Source organism: Thermobia domestica, chromosome 15, assembly GCF_964235325.1.
Source record: "Thermobia domestica chromosome 15, izTheDome1.hap1.1, whole genome shotgun sequence".
Classification (NCBI taxonomy): domain Eukaryota; kingdom Metazoa; phylum Arthropoda; class Insecta; order Zygentoma; family Lepismatidae; genus Thermobia; species Thermobia domestica.
Window position 1 is genome coordinate 187,197,361 of NC_137468.1, and position 20,814 is coordinate 187,218,174.

A 20,814-nucleotide genomic window follows, 5' to 3' on the forward strand; every position below is an offset into this window, starting at 1 on the left:
TCGTTGTGAGTAGAAAAATGCTTACGCGTGCTTTATCACATCTCAGTACTGTTGAAACATTCATTCATGCATTCTTTTTATCACTATAGAATGGTAGGTCAGTTAAATGTTGATGCAATGGTCTCGAGTTTGACAGCAATAAAATACTCATTTCAGTAACATAATTATTTTTTTAAAAAACTTTGATTTCTAGTACGCGTGCTTTAACAGTGAGATTCTGAACGTCACCACCAGGGAATCAAACTCAGGACCTTTACATGAATTGCTTAGTTAAGAATTTATCATGAATGTTATGATTTCCTGTTTATCAGGTGATTAAGATTTTTCTTTCTTCTTTTCTTTTGTAGTAAATTCACGCTGCACAATTCCTTTTTTCCCATTACATATTTGTTTTACCGTACCTGTTTGTTTGTTTTCATTTTTAACCATGGCCGAATCGGGTTTTACTGTTTGTAATGAAATCACTCGTCATTATAGACGATTTATGTACGTTTATGTATTATGAGGTGTGTACGTCAATCATTTAGCTTAGTTTTGAAAAGAATGTATGATAACGCGTGAGAATATTAAATTTCAGAAAAGGCTTGACATGCCCCGACGTGGAAAGCAAACCCACCGAGGATTGAACCAGGGCCTTCCACGTCCGAACCATGTACGCTAACCGCTTAGTCACAATAATAAAAAAAATACGCTATACAGATTTTGTTTCGACAATTACGTATGTATAACGTTAATGCTTGGTGAATCTCTTCAACTTGCAAACACATCATTTAAAGGTCGTTGTGAGTGGAAAAAAAAATGCTTACGCGTGCTTGTCACATCTCAGCACTGATGAAACATTCATTCATTTCATGCATTCTTTTTATCACTATAGAATGATAGGTCAGTTACATGCTGATGTAATGGTCTCGAGTTTGACAGCAATAAAACACACATTTCAGTAACATAATTATTTTTAAAAAACTTTGATTTCTAGTACACGTGCTTTCATAATGAGATTCTGAACGTCACCGCCAGGGGATCAAACTCAGGACCTTTACATGAATTGCTTAGTTAAGAATTTATCATGAATGTTATGATTTCCTGTTTATCAGGTGATTAAGATTTTTCTTTCTTCTTTTCTTTTGTAGTAAATTCACGCTGCACAATTCCTTTTTTCCCATTACATATTTGTTTTACCGTACCTGTTTGTTTGTTTTCATTTTTAACCATGGCCGAATCGGGTTTTACTGTTCGCAATGAAATCACTCGTCATTATAGACGATTTAACATTGAGGGCAGAATGCTCGAAATTCAATTCAACGCACCACCCGTAGGAACCGATATCATACAGTATGTACATAACAGTTTCCAAGCGATGCTGGACCATTTATTAGCCAATGTCGACGATGAGGCGATGGTTGGTTTATCAGTAATATCACCACGCAACACGAATAAACCGTTTTGGGTGAGTTTTCGCCAAGCGCGAAACTTGACACTGGAAACGATGTGGGCCTCGTTCGAAAGAGTTTTACAAAGTAACAATGCGTTTCTCCTGCACGAACCATTCACCGTTCATTTCCATCGTGTGGATATTCCACGTGGCTACGGCGGCGGTTTGCGGCAAGGAATACTTCAAAATGAAGAATTGTTACGTAGCAAGCGAGGGATTGTACGTGTAAAAAATCAAGATTCGAGGTGCCTGGCGTACGCCCTTGTTATTGCTATTGGCCTGAAAAAATACAAGAATGTAGATGTAAAACGACATAAACAGTATCAATATCAAACAAAATGTATTGTGGACCAAGAAGTCGATGCGTTATGTTCAAATGCAGGAGTCAATTTGGATCATGGTGCCAGTGTAAATGAAATTCGACAATTCCAGTCATACATCAAAGAATATAAAATTACAGTCTACACTAGTTTCACAGGCCATGATATCATGTACGAGGGGCCCAACGACGAAAATCGCACTCCCATAAATTTGATTTGTTTGGCTGGCCATTTTGACCTCATTCAATCTTTAACTGCTTGTTTTGCAACCAAGTTGTACTGTGAAGCGTGCCATAAAAAGTATAGTGAACGTAACAGACATGTGAAAAATTGTCCTGTAACATGCTCCAAATGTTTACAGAGACCACTATGCGACAAGAATCAAACACCGATATTATGCAACGACTGCAATCGTCAATTTTATGGGGAAAAATGTTTTAATAATCATCGTAATATTGTATATCATCGTGGGGAACCTGTATGCAAAATGGTGAAGCAATGTACTAAATGCTACAGAGTATATTCTTTTGTGCATACAGGACAACGACTTCATGATTGTAATGAGATCTTTTGCAATGTTTGTAAGAAGATTGTTCCAGGATCACATCAATGTTTTATGCTTCCCGATCGCCAATGCTTGAAACCTGGTGTTCCTTCACTCATGCACGCAAAGAAAGCCTTATTGATATTCTATGATATAGAATCTATGCAAGACACGAATATTGATGATAATACGTATGTACACATTCCAAATTTATTGGTTGCACAACAAGTATGTTATGCATGTGTTGAAAACGCTAATATCGAGCAGTCTTGCAGTACGTGTGGTCAGCGCCAGCATATTTTCCAAGGAGACGATCCAGTTTATGATTTTCTCCAGTACTTGCGGGAACGTCGTCCCAATATAAATAGGATTTTCTGTCTCGCTCACAACGCGAAGGGATACGATGGACATTTTATCCTAAAGACCATGGTCGAACAATGCCAATGGAGACCTGACATTATATTAAATGGAACCAAGATACTGAGTTTAACCTTGAATAATCTGACGTTCATTGACTCTTTGAACTTCCTACCTATGGCATTAAGTAAATTGTCAAAAGCGTTCAATTTACCCGCAACCAAAGGCTACTTCCCGCATTTCTTCAACACCAAGGAGAATCAATCGTATATTGGACCACTTCCAGAAACAAAGTATTATGGTGCAGATGAAATGGCCGTCGAAGACAGGAACAAGTTCATGCAGTGGTACAACGATCATCGTAATGACACGTTTGATTTCCAGAAAGAAATTATCAAGTATTGTATTCAAGATGTCAATGTACTGCGACAAGCATGCGTTCCGTTTATGACGTCATTTGAAACAGAAACCAAAGTGAATCCCTTCTTGGAGACGATCACGATTGCCAGTGCTTCCAATTTAGTATTCCGCCGGAATTTCCTCAAACCCAACACCATTGGAATTCTACCGGCACATGGCTATCGATGGAGAAGTACCCAATCGATCGCTGCAATGCAATGGTTGGCCTACATTGAAAAAAGCGAAGGAAAACAAATCTTACATGCGGCCCGACAAAAAGAAGTGTTTATTGCGGGATTCCATGTTGATGGCTACTACCAAGATCCTGAGACGTTAGAGGAGCACGTCTACGAGCATGCAGGCTGCTTTTTTCACGGGTGTAAAGTATGTTTTACTACAGGCCGTAATCAGCCCATCTACAGCAATCCAGAAGACACCATGGAATTCCGTTATGAACGAACGCAACGAAAAAATGCAAGACTGCGTGAATTGGGGTACATTGTACATGAAATGTGGGAGTGCGAATTTAATCAGTTCTTAAAACAAAATCCTGCAATGGCGACGTATCTGAAGAATCACCCGTACATGAACCGCAGACCATTAAATCCAAGAGATAGCTTTTTTGGAGGAAGGACCAATTGCGTGAAATTGTACCACCAAGTCGACGAAAAAGCAGGAGAAGTAATAAAATATTTCGATATTGTTTCACTTTATCCTTACATAAATAAGTGTGCTAAATACCCTGTAGGCCATCCTAGAATTTATCTACAGGGTGATGAAAATATACCACCAATAAATAAAGTCAATGGTCTGATCAAAATGACGATATTACCAAGTCGCCATCTTTATCATGGTCTCCTACCTTACCGATGTAACAAGAAACTACTCTTTCCACTGTGTGCTGCGTGTGCCGAAGAAATGAACCCAGACCCTACAGCAACGTGTACGCACAATGACCAGGAGCGATGCCTCACTGGAACATGGGTATCATATGAAATACAGAAAGCGATAGAATTAGGATATCAAACGGTGGAAATTTTTGAAATTTGGGATTATGACATTGAACAATATGATCCCATCACGAAAACAGGTGGCTTGTTCACGGAATATATCAATACATTTTTGAAATCGAAAATGGAAGCGTCTGGCTGGCCCATTTCCTGTGTGACCGAAGAAGACAAATCAAAATTTATACAAAACGTCCTGGAGCGTGAAGGTATTGCATTGGATCCGTCCAAAATTGAAAATAATCCTGCAAGAAGAAGTTTATCTAAGCTTTGTGTGAACTCATTATGGGGAAAGCTTTGTCAGCGTACAAACTTTAGCCAGACCACAATTATTGATCGGCCAGAAGAATTTTACGAAAAACTCACTTCCCCCGACATTAAACTCCATCAAATTGTACCCATCAATGATACGATGTTGTATGCGTTCTGGGAGTACAATGAACATGTGCCTGTTCAAAACCGAAACACCAGTGTCGTGTTAGGTGCATTTACAACATGTCAGGCACGTCTGGAACTGTACAAGTACCTGGAAATGTTGCAGGAACGTGTTTTATATTTCGACACGGATTCTGTGATTTTTACAGAAAAGCCCGGGGAGCCAACCATTGAACCTTCAACGTACTTGGGATGCTTATCGGACGAGATGGAATCTTACGGCCAACGAGCATACATCAAGACATTTGTCAGTGGAGGACCAAAAAATTACAGCCTAGAAATATACAATCCGGACACCAACGTCACCAGCTACATATGTAAAATTAGAGGATTTACATTAAACTACAATGCAGGACAATTAAATTTCAACACGCTAAAAGAAATGATAACAAATCAATGCCGTGGACAAGTCACCATCACCATCCCCCATAAGATATGCAGGACCAAAGACCATACCATCGTCACACGCAAAGAAGAAAAAATGTACAGTATCCGATACACAAAACGTCGATTTAAAGAACTCAATTCTTATGATATGGTTCCGTACGGGTATGTTAAAAAACAGAAGATGGAACTGGAAAAAGAAGAAGATGAAGAAAAAACTGTAAACACCCAATAAGGCCGTCATTTCTTTTTTCCTTTTCCTTTTTTTCCACTCCTTAATCACAAAACCAACACCAAGAAGAAAAAAAACGCAGTACCCAGAAGAGTTCATAAATCATCACCAACACCATCAGTGGAAGAAATGCAGAATCTCATATTTCAACGGGGAACCTTGACCATAAAGCAGCAACACCTAGAAAAATGCAGTACCCAGAAGAGTTCGTAAACCAACATCAGTGGTAGAAAAGCTGTCATCTCGTACCCGAGGAGGAAGATGAGCCTAAACAGATCCATCATTTACGAGTAAGTTTTATTTCTCTCTTATCAATATTGACTCGTTTTTATTGTTTCAGAAAAAAAAAGAAATTCAAAAAGTAATCCATTGTTTCTTCTTTTTCTTTACAGGAAACGTCTACAACATTCGAAGATGATGACACGTCCAACATATTCATTAAACTAGATCCTGTATTTATTATGTTAATAAATTGTATGAGAAGAGCACATACCTTTCGTTAAAATACAACAAGTTGAAAAAAAAATGTTTTATTATTTCTTGAAACCCTGAACAGTTGTTTTCAAATAAATGGTAATCTTGAAAATTTAAGGTGGAAAATATATCCAAGATTTGGTTTACATGATTTTGTTCGAAAAAATTAATTAAAGAATTTTTTAGTGTCCAAAATTTGGTTTTTAATTTAGTTCAAAAAATTGATTTGAAAATATTCAAATATGGTTTACAACTTTAGTTCAAAACTTGTTTTTAAAAATTGGTTCGAAATTTTTTTAAAATTTTTAGTTCGAAATTTTTTTGGTTTGAAAATTTAGTTCGAAAGTTTTTTTAGTTTAAAATATTTTTTGTTCGAAAAATTTGTTTAAATTTTTTAGTTCGAAATTTTTTTGAAATTTTTGTTTCAAAATTTTTAGTTCGAAAATTTTTTGTTTTAAAATTTTTTAGTTACAAATTTTTTTTTAGTTCGAAAAAATTTTAGTTTAAAATTTCTTGCACTCTGCGGAACCGTTTCGAAAAGAATCGGAGCAGTTTAGGTAAGAAAAAATCTGGCAACACTGTTTCCATTAATGAAGCGCTTACTGAGCAATAAATCGCTTAAACTCACAACAATGTGTTATAAGAAATCTACATGCGACAAGAACGGAACCCTCTTTCATCATTAGAGAATAAATGTATCCTTTTAGAGACACGCTAATTCAAGTACAGGATCTTCATACGTAAACATACAAGGTAACAGACATCTTGCACATAAAAGGAAACGATAATATTTAAGATGAACTTCAGTACAGTAACAACAAAAGGGAACGTAATTCTAAAATCCCTGGTCAAGGGTGGATCGCCATCATATCACTCTGAATTTCCCGCATGGGCTGGAGCTAAGATCATGTGACTTCTATCCACCAATCAAAATTGAGGTACCAAAACATTCATCTTACACATAAAATGAAACAAATGAGTGAGGGATTTCCACACGTTATACCATGTAACCTGTTCACTGTGTGGCGGGTCTAAAATTATGTGACCTCTATCAGCCAATCAGTATCGTAGTATCAAAGTAAACATCAAAATTGATACCATAATTTAAAAAATCCTAGGACCTAAGATCACGTGACCTCAGGTACCAAAGCACTCATCTTACCCGTAAAAAAAACGAATTTCAAAAATCCCGAGTGATGAATTTCCCTGCAAGGGTAAAACATGACGTCATACCATGTGACCTGTTCACCGTGTAGTGGGTCTAAGATCATGTAACCTCTATCAGCCAATCAGTATCGTAGTACCAAAGTACTCATCAAAGAGGATATCCACATTTGAAATATCCTAGAGTCTAAGATCACGTGACCGCTATCAACCAATCAAATTCAAGGTATCAAAGCACTCATCTTACCCGTAAAAGAGAACATTTTTTAAAAAAAGTCCCAAAGCCTAAGATCACGTGAACTCTATCAGCCAATCAACATCGTGGTACCAAAACATTCATCTTACCGTAAAAGGGAACGAATTTTCAAATATCCCAGGGGTCTAAGATCACGTGACAGCTGTCAACCAATCAGAATCACTCATCTTAGCCATAAAAGGGAACAAATTTCAAAAATCCCGGTCATAAAAGAGAGTGAGGGATTTCCCCGCGGGGTGACTCATGACGTCATACCACGTGACCTGAAAAATTGGAATTTCCAGCGTGGGCGGGGCCTAACGTCACGTGACCTCTCTCAGCCAATCAGAATCGAGAAAATTTTGCTGACTCGACTAGATATACGCGGACCACTACTACTCCAGTATAATGAAAAGAAAGTGATCAGTGAAATCGGAATGTTATATTTCGTATTCATGCAACTCACAATAGCTAACTTTGTAGCTTGTCAAACGGGCATATTTCTTTCTTTCTTTTTTTTTGTAGTGAGGTAACTTAATTATGAAAGTTGTAACGTATGTGAGAGCTCACTTTAAAGGTGATATAAAGTGGTGTGAATTGCTTACACAGTTTGTGGTTTGTGTGATTATTTGCTTTTCTTACTATATTTCCATTCTGTGCAGTGATTTAGTGATTCTTAAACACAGTGACGTGAAGGCTCTTTTGTATCTTGTGAAAGCCCATTCTGATCACTTGAAAATTGATTACTTTTGGCCGTCTGATTATTTGGTTTGTAAAAAAAGCGAATATCATTTGTTCCAATTTATTTTGATAGGGAACGAAGGCTCAAAGGGATTTTTAAAGAATTTCCAGAATTTATAAGTACTGGCAAATACCGACCAATTTGATTTTGTTCTATGTCCTAAATTGGCTGAGACGTTATCCAATTACCAAACGAGGAGACGTCTGGAAAATTGAGGTAAATTGTGAAACTTAAACAAGAGGTGAGTGAAAATTTCGACTTTTTCTTTCAGTAGTCATTGTGTCTCGTTTATTAGATGTTTGTGGGGTTGTGACTTTGATTCTCAATCCTGGTTGAATTGCTTATGCAATTTTCGATTCTTTTCCGTTCTTACGTTCCTTTAAGAATTTTTCTCATTTTTAACACAATTCGGAGTGTTAAGTAGAGCTGGGCCGTAAATGTCTCGAAATTTGATATCACTACTATTTTTCTAAAATTTCCAATTATTACAGCTTCCTTTTCAGATCGCAGTGTCATTTAAGATATATTTTGTTTTGTTTGAGCATAAATTGATAGAAAGATTACCAGATTACCGTCAATTTCCTCCAGCATTCTTATTCCGCTTTTTGTTGGGTTTAAAGAAAGAATTTAGTATATTAAGAATTGAAAGTTATTGATGGAATCGTTTAATGAGTATTTAAATATATTTAGTCAGAATTAATGTTCGACATCTCCAACATTCTTGTTCCATTTTATGATATTATAAAAAATTGAGAGTGGTAGATAAAAGAATTGTGAATTATATCTTGAATGAGAGTTTTGATAGTACATATTAAGCCTGAGAAAGAATTATTCGATAATTGTTTCATTGCTTGAATAGCATTTACAGAATTATATACAGAATCTTCGTAAGGCGAAGTATAAAAAATTAGTAGCGCGCTCAGAATAGTTAATTTAGCAATTTATATTTTTGCTTTGCTTGTGAGGATTCACATTTGACGTTAATATTACATTAAAATTATTACCTTGTTGAGATTAACATTTTTCTATATTTGACCTTAATAATTTGGAGGACATTTTTTTCAAGAAATATTTTTTATGAGAAATAATCACTTGCTCAAGATAAAAGAGTAAAAATTGTCATATATAGATTTTTTCTGAATTAAATTCAATTCCGTATCTGACATTTTCTATTTACATTTAATTTTTTTAATTTTTTGAATATATATAAATATATATATATATTTCTATTGTTGTTTTGTATTACATGTGTATTTGCATTATTCAAACGAAATATTGTAAATACACAACCCAGTTACGTTCAATAAAATAAATTTTTATTGAAATTGAATTATTGGTGTTCTTTATTTGTTATATTTATTTAATTTATTTTATATGTATTTATTTTCCTTTGTCATTGGAAATATTGGAAAGAACAATTGGTCCTGCGCGAATGAATGAATCGATGAACGACTTCACCTTCCGGTACAAGTCCCTTCTACCAGATGTGAGTTGATTGTATTCAGATTGACAATTATTATTATAATTTTATTATTTTTATTATTATTATTATTATCTTGAATAATAATTCTTGGTCTGGAAGCGATTTTGAGATGCTAGGTGAAAAGGGACGATTACATGGATGAACAACAAGTCCGATCATAAACAAAAAAAAGTCAGCAAGGCATTATTATTCTTAGTTGTTAGTATTAATTAATGGTTAACAGTCATTCTAGTTACCTTTAGTATATTGGAATTATAGTGGAATATTTTTGATTTAAATTACAAATAAATTGGAATTTTGACTGTTTCCTCCAACATTGTAGTTCCACAAAAAGAATTTGTTGGTGATTTAAATACAGAATTAATTGTAAAATTAATTTTAGATGTTAATAGTGACCCAATCTACTGAGATTAATTTTTTTCTTGGGATATATAAAAATAAGACAAAATACTTTTCGTCCCGTTTTTAGAAATTTGTATATACTTCATAAATATTGCGATATTAAGAAGATTTCTATTTTCCTTCCAGCTTAGTTGCTTCTTGTTGAGATTTCCATTTCTTTTTTGTAGAGTAGTAAATAGTAGCTTTAGTATATGTCTATTTATAGTCCTATATTCTTATACTGTTTTGGTGTTTATTATAGCTACACAGGCCATAGCAGGTGTGTTACTAAATCAGCTATTAAAGTGGAAACTGTCAGCAAGTTACCTCTAGTTCCATTTGAAGGTTGAACTATTTACGTCCTTTACGCGTCTATTGCTCTACCTCTCCTGATTTCGTACAACTCCTTTGATCTGTAGATCAAAATCAAGCAATAATTAACTTACAATATTGAAAACATACTGTTGCACTATCGTAGATCTTGGATTAATCGGGGCTTAAGAGTTATTTCGTAAATTTACGAAACCAGTCCCAATTCTTGAATGAGCCTGGGTCAACAGTAATTCACGCGTGAATGACATATCTTAGTGTTCTTAAGTATGAATAAAGCTCGGAAAATAGGGCTTGCAAGCTCTGATGTGGATAAGTGGGTAAGATTTCAGCCTGTTGAATATTACAACCTGGGTTCAAAATCTGGACTGATGTTTGTTACCTTTTCTTTTAAAATACAGTTCTATATGATCAGCAGAAAAGCAAGAACATAATTGAACCACTGATTGGAAAAGGGGAATAAGTACATTTTTTTTACGATTTTAAACTGAGATAGCAGATGTGTTTCTTTAAGGTAAATATATCGTTGAGTGGAAAACAGGAATATTTGCTCAACTCTATATGACAAATATAGGAGGCGAAATCTCTTGCTGATTAGAAAAAGAGAATAACTGCGTTTCTTATTTCATTCTTCCAGTCACTGCAGGACACCATCACAACTGCGAGACTGAGTGTAAGTAGACAGCCACTAGACCTCTCTCGTGTAATTACGATATTTCGGTTTGTCCGTCAGGTTTGTTTAGTGGAATGTGGTCAAGAGCATTTGTGGTGTGAGGTTTGACTAACAGTGTTACACGGCTTGTGCCTATACTTAGTCCTCTTTCACGAGACGTGTGTGTAGAGTTATAGTGATGGTGTATAGATTGTGTGTGACAATGTCGAGTGATGACCAACGTGCTCCAGCGCCATCTAAACGAAGAAAAGGGGTGAAAAGTCACAGATCATAGATTTTAACCATTTGACTGAAATTTCGCTATACTAGAACTCACACGACACGATCGCATTTATTTACCAGCATAGTACAACCATATGATTGCGAATGCAAGAAAGACTGATATTTCATTTCAGGTTTATGAGGTTGTCAATGAAGAAATCTTAGATTTTAAACATTGGTGGCATCCATTTTACAAGCAAACTTCTGGCAGCATTGTGGACAAAACAGTGAAATTCCAAATAAGTTAATACAGACACTTTGTTTATAAAGCAGAATTTCCAATTATGCGCAAGCGCATGAGTTTATCAATGTCACAAATGCTCCACTGCCAACGTCGAAGGCACACGACGGGCAAGTCCCAATTAATCTGAAGATCAATGATGTTTTACAAATCATCAAATACATACCTGATCCATAAAAGTAGTTTTATAGGATGATTTGTTCATGAAAGATCAGTGACCAAGAGACTGTAGAAGATGAAGTTGCAGACTACTAAGATCCCTTCTAAAACTATTCTACTGTGACAACGTCAGTTGTCTATTGCATTACTTTCCTTGCTGTACGAATAACATGTTCTGTACAGAAAAACGAACAGTGGCAACAAAAGTGTTCGAAAGTAACACGTGTGATAGTTCGGATACATAAAACCAAGATTACCATGTAACATTGCAGTCAACATGTATATTTTCACAGCTTTCTATCACCAACTGCACGTTACATGCCATACACACAATTACAATTGCATCCAACTCTAACTGATTGGAAAAAGGGAATATTTTTTCCAGTTTTAAGCTTTTCTAACCAATTACAGTGCTGCAATACAAAGTTCTTCTTCTTGTCTTAATGTGTGTTGGTTGTTTTGTTACTAGTTATCAATTATACACTTTTTGAAACAAATACAAATAACGCCTTGCGATTGTTTTTTGGCGTTTTTGGAAACTTAGGTCTCATGTACTTATTCCCTTTCTCCAATCAGTGATTCAATTATTAGTAATTAATATAAAGAGATAGAAATGTATTTTGAAAGAGAAAATGAAGAAATGTGTTCCCTGAAATAGGACCAGAACTCAGCAAAGAGAAAACCGTAAGACGATGTACACGTAAAATTCGAGTTATATGCTAGTGTTCTTATTTGTTAATAAAATTAAATTGTTGAAACGGTTCATCCTAGATTTTTAACCCAGAAGTAATGGTAGTTTACATTATGAATGTATCCTTATTTTAAAGATGAAATAGCACTGCACATTGATGACAAGTCCATCAGTACAGTATCTGACTTCATTGGCTTAAGAAAAACCGTATTATGGAAGTGCCCCCATATACAGAGCTTGAAAATGGCGACTGGAAGTACGAGTCTAGCGCATAGGTAATTTAAACAAAAAACATGTACTTATCGAATTGGTTGCAAATTGCAACTTTTCAGTCACCAGCTCAAAAATAGTGACTTAATATTTTAATTTGAGGAAAAGCTTTGCGTAAATTACAACTATACAAGATAAAATATCGATCAAACTCTCTGATCTAGCTGATGGATTCAGAAGTAACATTTCGAGTTCTCCGCATAATATATAGGAAAGCATTATATATTGGCCTTTACACATATTGTCCCAAAAAGTCACAAGCGCGTTTGAAACTAACAGCTGACGACGTATACGTCTAAATCAACATATTCTGATGCGCATGGCTACATAGACTAATTCAGAACCCTCCCCTCTGAAAGAAAATATAAATTACTATGATCAAATAATTGTCAACATTGGATTCGATATTACGCCGTGGCAACACAAAATCTCATTGTCAAATGCGCGTTTAAAAGCAGGATTACAGCTAAGAAAAAAAATATATAACATAGATTATATATTTTTATATATATATGGGAAATTTTATATATGGGAAATTTTATAACGATATTAATTGATTTCGTAATATCCAAATAGCCCAAATATGCCACCTACAACAGTAGAATCATTTCAAGTTTTGAGAGGCAGCAACATTGTCCACTAACATAAGTTTTATGCGTTTAGTTAGTATATAATAAACTGCGTGTGGATAATTTATTAAGAGAATGTTTCTGAAATTCAGAGAAAGAACTGTCTTTTACCCCCTCCCCAGACGTGTTCCTGTTCACTCAGTACGAAGAAACGATTAAACTTATTAACAGATAGAGGGGAGAGACAAACGTTCTTTTCTTGTTCCTGCAGATCTCTGATAGTCAAGATTCCGGTCGTTTAATTGGGAGATGCTTCGTCAGGTCAATAGCACTCAGGCGCCAGAACATCCGACTTCCTGGACTGTAGCACGATTCTTTTTGATTCAGATAGCTTCCCAGTTACCTCATAATGGAATATCAGCACCAATCGATATGTGGTCCCAACGGAAGTAAGGAACCCTACATGCCGAAGTCGTGCGCATTAACAATTCTGCTAGCAGGAAGTAGTATTGCATACTGTATTTAAATATCCTTCCTCTTGCTTACTACGTTCTATTTGCAAACACAGCTAATAAACACTGATACATATTTCACAAAGAAGGAAGTCGAAATATTGAAGAATACTGCATGTACTTAAATGTACAGGTTGTAAGATATTTTCTAACATAACAAGCATTGTTTTTTGTACCTGTGACAAATATAGGCAGTGAATCGAACTCAGAAGCTCCCGTCGTACAAATCTGTGGTATGCAACCTCCGTTTACGAACGGAGCATGATTCTTTCTAGGCCACGATGTCTAAATGACGTAGACAATAAGTTTGTTTCCCAGTGAATTTAAATGAGATCTGGCTAGTAATTATTAACACACAAAATATGTACAAGCACAATCAAGCTTGACATTGATCGAAGAGCTTTTAAATATACCGAGCTTTTTTTGTACACAATGGGCTGTTTGCCTACTAAATTTTCTTCAGATCCAACAAGTAATTACGAGGAACTAAGGTAGGAATATGAAGAGAGACAAGCTCAGCTAAGCTTGTTCCTGCCCGAGCTCGGCCATTGAATAAAACGACGAGTATTTCCTAGACGATGGGATACTTGCTCACTGCTATTGTTTCAGCAAGTAAAATGCGTGTACTTATATTTACACCGAGAACTAAACAAATTATCTAACAAATGGAAAACAATCCATGGAAGCAAAATCTCATTTTAATTCCAATGTACTAGCAATGCAGCACGACTCGGGATAGCTTTTCCTTGGAAACAAACGCCACTGTCTTGCATTATTAAGTTTGTCGTATTAGGAAAAATAAAATTAACTTACGTCACGCATAGTTTCAGATCTTATCCGTTTAAAACTTACGTATATTTTTTGAAAGATAAAACTGTAAGAACGGAGAGCAACTACATCCAAGATAAAAAAAAAAAGAAACTTTCTTTGTACTTAGGTTTGTAACACTATGAGTACATCACACTAACTTCACTTAATTTCTCGCTTTCTAACGCACATTTACGTTGTCCAGCTGTAGTCTGTTGCTTAGAGTATTAAGAAAAGAGTTTGTTTTCTTTCTGTTTCCGTCCCAAATCTTACAACACTCAATGTCAGTGTGCTTGCAGAAATTATAGAGATCAGTTTCAAGTCAAGAAATACCTACGCACTTTACAAGATACTATGACACTGCCAAGGAAACATTATTTCTATCAGTAACTTTTTGATCGATATCTCCCACGTTAGTAATAAATATTTAAAGTAAATTGTACTTATAAAGTATATATAGATATTTTACATATATGTTTACACATATGAATATATGAATACAAACTTACTGTATCATAAAATCCTCTCCCTTATGTTCCGTTTTAAACTTGGTGAGAAATAAAATTTCCAACTTCATTTCTTCACGATTATTACGGCGGATGAGGGTTTTCATCTCCATGTGTCAACGTATGGTCTCTTAATTGTGGTTTACGTTTTTCTTCCCAGTTTCCTCGCTCGTATGTGTTAATAAATATTTTGTCCACCTATTTCCTCAATAAGTATTTTTTCTTCATTTCTCACACGTTGAAGGCCTCTTATTTGCATGAGGTTTGAGCGTTTCGACTTGTGAATTTTCACGACTTAATTTCCCACACCAAGACACACGTTAAGTGAATCACTTACAAATGTTAACATATGTATTGCTAAAATTTTAGACTAAATTCTTTCTTATACTCTTGGCTCATATGAAGTTTCTCAGCTGATGTGTTTACATTGGCTGCCAAATTTGACTTTTGCCTAAGTCTTTTCTCATGCTATTGACAGGTATGATTGTTCTTACATGGTACGTAAATATATGTAACAGAAACGACTTTTGAGTTCTCACACTCTTGCCAGATATGTTTCTTATCTGTGTGAAGCACTGTGTTGCTACAAGTGAACTTCGACTTTCTTTTCCGTATTCTTGGCATCTAAAATGTTTCTTATCTGTACGCTAATGTGTATCTTACGGAACTTTATTTTAATCCAACACTGGGTGCGTAAGGTGTTTCGCACCTGTATGTGTAAACATGTTTCGCAGTATATCATATTCGATTAAGTTATTTTGAGGCGTTTAAATTCAGGAATAACTTGTTACCAAACGTGATTTTTAACACTTTCCCACATTTCTTGCATGTAAGAAGGTTCGGACGTATCTCTTTTGTATGTCTTAATATTAGTCTTGGCAAATATAAACATCAAATAAATTTCAGTCCATACTTTTAGTATATATGATGTATTTCGTCCATGTCAATAAATCAGTTGCCATACCCTCATCATATATTAGCATGTGTCTACCTTTGCAACGTGTGAAATTTGGCTAAATTTCTTTCAACATTCTTGGCAGGCATCACGCGGTTTACCTAAACTAGATTCTCAACTGAATTGTTTCCCAAGTTGTTCACATATCTAATGGTTGTTTGCTGTACGATAGGAAATGCGAACTTTAACAAAATCTCTTTCAATACATTTGACACATTTTACATTTTTCACCTGTATGTATTAGCATGTGGGCGTACTTGACTTCGACTACATATTTCTTTGACACAATTGTCACGTTTGAGGTGTTTACCTGTATGTATCAATGTTTCTCCAAACGTAAACTTTGGTAGGATCACTTTTCACACATGCCACACGTGTCAGTTTTTTATTTAAATTTTTTATCTAGTTGCTAGACGTGAGTTTTCCATAGCCTATTTCGACACTTAGAACGTGTGAGGTATTCTACCTCTATGTATTAATTTACGACGTACCACATATTAAGTTAGACTAAATCCCCTTCCACAATCTTCTCACGTGTCAGTATTATTACTTGTGTTTTAACATATGTCTCTCCAAATAAGACCCCCGAGTAAACCCCTTTCCACAATTCTGGCATATATGAGCTGTTTCACCTGTATGTATTGAATTATGTCTTACAAAATCTGAACGTAGACTAAACCTTTTTCCACATTCTTGGCACAGGTGAATTTTTTCATCTGTATGTCTTAACATATGAGTTACCAAATGTGAACGTTGTGTAAATCCCTTTCCACATTTATGGCATATATGAAGTCTTTTACCAGTATGTGTTGACATGTGTATTATCAAACGTGACTTTCGACTAAATCCCTTCCCACACTCTTGGCATATGTGAGGCCTTTCACCTGTATGTATGAACATATGTTTTCTCAAATCTGAACAATCACGAAACAGCTTTCCACATTCCTTGCATACGTGAGATTTTTCACCAGTATGTGTTAACATATGTTTTCCCAAATATGATTTTTGACTAAATGCCTTTCCACACTCGTTGCATATATAATGTCTGTCACTATTGTGTATTAACATATGTCTTACCAAATATGACTTTTTACTAAATTCCTTTCCGCACTCCTGACATGTGTGAGATGTTTCATCAATATGTACTAACATATGACTTCGCATTTGTGATCGCTGATCAAATCTCTCACCACAGTCTGGGCATATGTAACGATTTTGACCTGAATGTTTTAACATATGTTTAACCAAATTAGATTTTCGACTAAATCCAGTTCCGCATTCATGACACACATGATGTTTTTCACCAGTATGAATTAACATATGTCTTACCAAATTTGATCTATGTTTAAACCGCATTCCACACTCATGACATACATGATGCCTTTCATCAGTATGTATTAACATGTGTCTTACCAAAGATGATTTGTGAGTAAATTTCTTTCCGCAATCCTGGCATATGTGAGCCTTTTCACCTGCATGTACTAACATATGTCTTAGCAAATGACATCTTCTGTCAAATTCTTTTCCACACTCTTGGCATGTGTAAACCTTCTTATGTGTATGTATTAACATTTGTTTTGCTAAATTTGAACTTTGTTTATATCCCTTTCCACACTCTAGACACATACGATGTTTCCCATCCGAATGTATTAACATATAGGTTGCCAAATGTGATCGAGCCAATCCTTCGTAAAGTTCCCTGGAAGTATGAAGTTTTTCGTCTGAATGAGAAATTATTTCCTTTCGTGTAATAAACGTATTCGGTTTTCAGCAAAGATTATGTTTATGAAACTTGTAACAAATTCAATATACACAGAAATTGAAATCGAGATAGATAATATGAATCATGAAAGAAATGCGAACGGCTGCACGTGAAAATATTGCAAATGGGAAGATACTTCGATTAGAGTTGTTACTGCATCTCAAATGTGAGGTATTTCCAGGTGCTATTAAATGAAATTTTGTAGATGTATGGAACCGAAAACTAACGACTGGTTTCCATAACATTTTTATACTCCAAAAATAATAATGTCTTTCTTTCACTACATTAAATTGTATCTGTATATACGACATGGACTTAAGTGGATATGAAGGGACATGTATTACATCTCATTATTATAGGTGAAAATTGGGGTATGGAGTGACTTATGATGTTTATGTATTTATATCTTTAATTTTTGTGCAAGCAGATTGAGTAATAACGACAACTTATTGTACTTACAACTACCAGAAGCTGTTAGTATAATGACAAATAAACATGAAATTATTTTTAAAATTCTGCACAAAATACGTCATTTCAAGCAGTATACCAATTTCTATTAATGTTTTAACATGATCGCAATGCTTTGAGATAATAAATTTTAGTTGACATTACGATCTTTACCTCCATTGAAATATATCTGCGTGGTTAGAGTAGTACATATCTAAGCATTTTTCCGAAATGAAACCTTTTGAGAAACCTCAAGTTTTCAATTCTTTGTAACTTTTCATATCTATAACAAATACCTGATATTATGATTGCTATTAAATATCATATATTGTTATTATTAGATGTTTCCACAATTTCGAAGCTTTTCATGCCGTAACGTCCCTAGTTTGCAACTCACAGAAATAAATGAGCCATTGTACAGTGTGTCTTACACGTAGAATTTAAATTTGTAATATCTTGATGAAATGGGTCTAGTTAAAATTCCCACATTCAACAAATGCCAAAACACCGACAAAATCGGTCATAATCCCCACATAAACGGACAAATTTCCCAAATGTACGAACGATCAAAAATCCCACACTCAAGAAATATCAAAACACCCAAACTATCGGTCATAACTCCCACACAATCGGACAAACAAGGACACATAGCAACGGCCACAATCCCCACATAAATGGACAAAACTCCCACACCCAGAAATTGTCACAACCCCCACAGAAATGGACAAAACTCCCACACTTTCCAATGATTCTGGCTGTACGTCTTGTAAGTTTAACACGCTGAAAATAATAAAAAGAAATCTAAAAAACGCTTATGATCCAAAGTCCAAGGGATTTTTCCACCTATCACTGTCTACTTCAAATCATAAGCGTTTTTATTGGGGGGGGGGGGTTCTTTCTATTATTTTCAGCGTGTGAAGCACAATATACGTGCAACCAGGATCATTTCATAGTGTGGGGGATTTGTCCGTTTGTGTGGGACTTTTGTCATTTATGTGGGGATTGCGACCATTGCTATGTGTGGGAGTTTTGTCCATTTGTGTGGGAGTTATGACCATTGGGGTTTATGGCCGCTTACCTGTGTGGGAATTTTGGCTGTGGGAGTTATGACCGTTTGTGCATTTGGAGTTTTGTCTATTTGTGTGGCAGTTATGAGCGATTGTTTGGGCGTTTTGGCTTTGGAGTTATGACCGTTCGCGGATTTGGGAGATTTGTCCATTTGTGTGGGGGTTATGACCGTTTCTGTGGGCGTTATGACATTTTATGAGTCTCGGAGTTCTGGCTGTGGGAGTTTCGACCTGCTTCCGATGTAATGTCATTCGAAGAAAAAAATCTATACTGGGATTGCAACACTGATATTGCAGGGTATGTCAATGTATCCAAGGTATTATTAGCAACCTGAAAAACTTCAGTCTTTATTGTTTATTACTTTAAAAGTTAAATGGGTGTGACAAGATTAATTAATCTGTACATTAAGACAATGAAAGAAACATGTTATAGATTCTTTATGATTGAAAAATTTTATGTAATTTCGCGAAAGAATGAAATGAAAATCGAAAACAGTTAAATATTTCCAACAGCCCTGACGTTCATTTGAAATTTTTACAGTAATTTACACCATGTAATATTAACAGCAAATGTTAAACACTAAACAAAATAGAATATATCCACATTCCGTAACGAAATTGATTCACCCTGCGATTATAAGAACCGAAAGTTTTATATCATAGCCTCAGAAATAAAACTTTTGTGCTAGATCCTGAACTAACACTAGCCACACTACATTCACCCAGTTTCATGGGATTCTGTTGTATAGTATTGACTTATCGTTTTTTGACCTACCAAGCCGCCTTTATAGCTTTTTCTTTAACAAGAATTTTACGATCCCAATGAGTGTTACTAAGGCAAGTGACGTTACCCACCTATTTAAGACATTTTAATTTGATTATTTGTAGAATAATAGGTGACCTTCTATTGTAAATGTCAACTATGCCTACAGAGATGTGCATTTTCACTTAGTTTACCTCACGCTAAAAAACTTACTCAAAACTTTATTTTCGAAGCTCATCAATCTTCTTTCCTGCGTGTTAATAACCAAGTATATAATACGATAGCCTGGACTTGAGACAATTGTACATTGTAAAATTTCTTGGGTAGAGCAATAAAATGTACCCGGGATTTGGACTTTCCCTTCAACTTTTTATTATAAAAAGTCTTTATGTACACAAATTATAATAAGTATTCCTCTAATATTTAGGTAAGATTAGATAGGAGTCCGGTGACCAAGTATCGCGAGAGAGGTGTAGATTAGGTATCTTCCTCTCGGTGACCGTACGTTGTGAGAAAGAGGAAAGGAACCCAGTGACAAAGCGTCGTGGGTATTAGGATCGGTACCTCTCGGTGAGCAAGTGTCGTGAGAGGAGTTTTAAGTGTTTCGATCAATCCGGGAAGATTGATGTTGGTCGAGGCGTCCAGGTCCCTTTTATCCTGTATTGTCGGCTTCCTTCGTTGATTCTCGTCCTTCCGACTGTTGGCGATGGTGATCGACTCCTCTTCGGGACCGTCGTCTGTTTGTTTTTATTTATTACTAACACATGTAATTCAAATGTGGTTATTGCATGACGTGTAAGCATGCGGAACCTTAGAATATAATCCAGATTAATTGAAAGCAAAATAAGTGGGAAAATTATCCTCTTCTCAAGGTGGTCTTGCACGTGAATTGTTTACAGTTGAGAAGACATACTGCCAAACTGGTCAAAACTTCTCCCTCCTATTCGATTGCAAGTAGTGGTGACTGCTTATAAGTTTAAAAATACTGTAGCTGCGTGATAGGCCTATTCCAATATCTACATATATCGCCATGATTACAGCAACAACTACCACTCACATAAATTATTATACATCCAAAGCAAATCTCTTCTAGACGTGACAGCATTGATATTAAGCTCTACAATTTCAAGAAATAGTAAACTTTGGGGACACACATGGATAAAATTTATCAAACGGTTCGAAAGCATCACAGACATATCTGGAATTACTTTC

General features: G+C 35.5%; 1 protein-coding gene across 10 annotated transcripts in view; it reads right to left on the minus strand.

Annotated features, from left to right (window-relative positions):
• gprs (speckle type BTB/POZ protein) overlaps positions 1–20,814 on the minus strand; it is a 410,903-nt gene that overhangs the window by 343,338 nt on the left and 46,751 nt on the right. For 3 of the 10 annotated variants that reach the window (XM_081740476.1, XM_081740477.1, XM_081740474.1), the window contains one exon: positions 11,405–17,262. The exons of 3 other annotated variants lie outside the window; for them this stretch is intronic. In XM_081740476.1, coding sequence (XP_081596602.1) covers positions 16,110–17,219 — 1,110 coding nt within the window. In that variant the 5' untranslated portion in view covers positions 17,220–17,262 and the 3' untranslated portion in view covers positions 11,405–16,109. Of the gene's footprint in view, positions 1–11,404; positions 17,263–20,814 lie in introns of those variants that run through there. 4 more of the 10 variants (XM_081740468.1, XM_081740470.1, XM_081740469.1 and 1 more) reach the window with 2 other exon arrangements.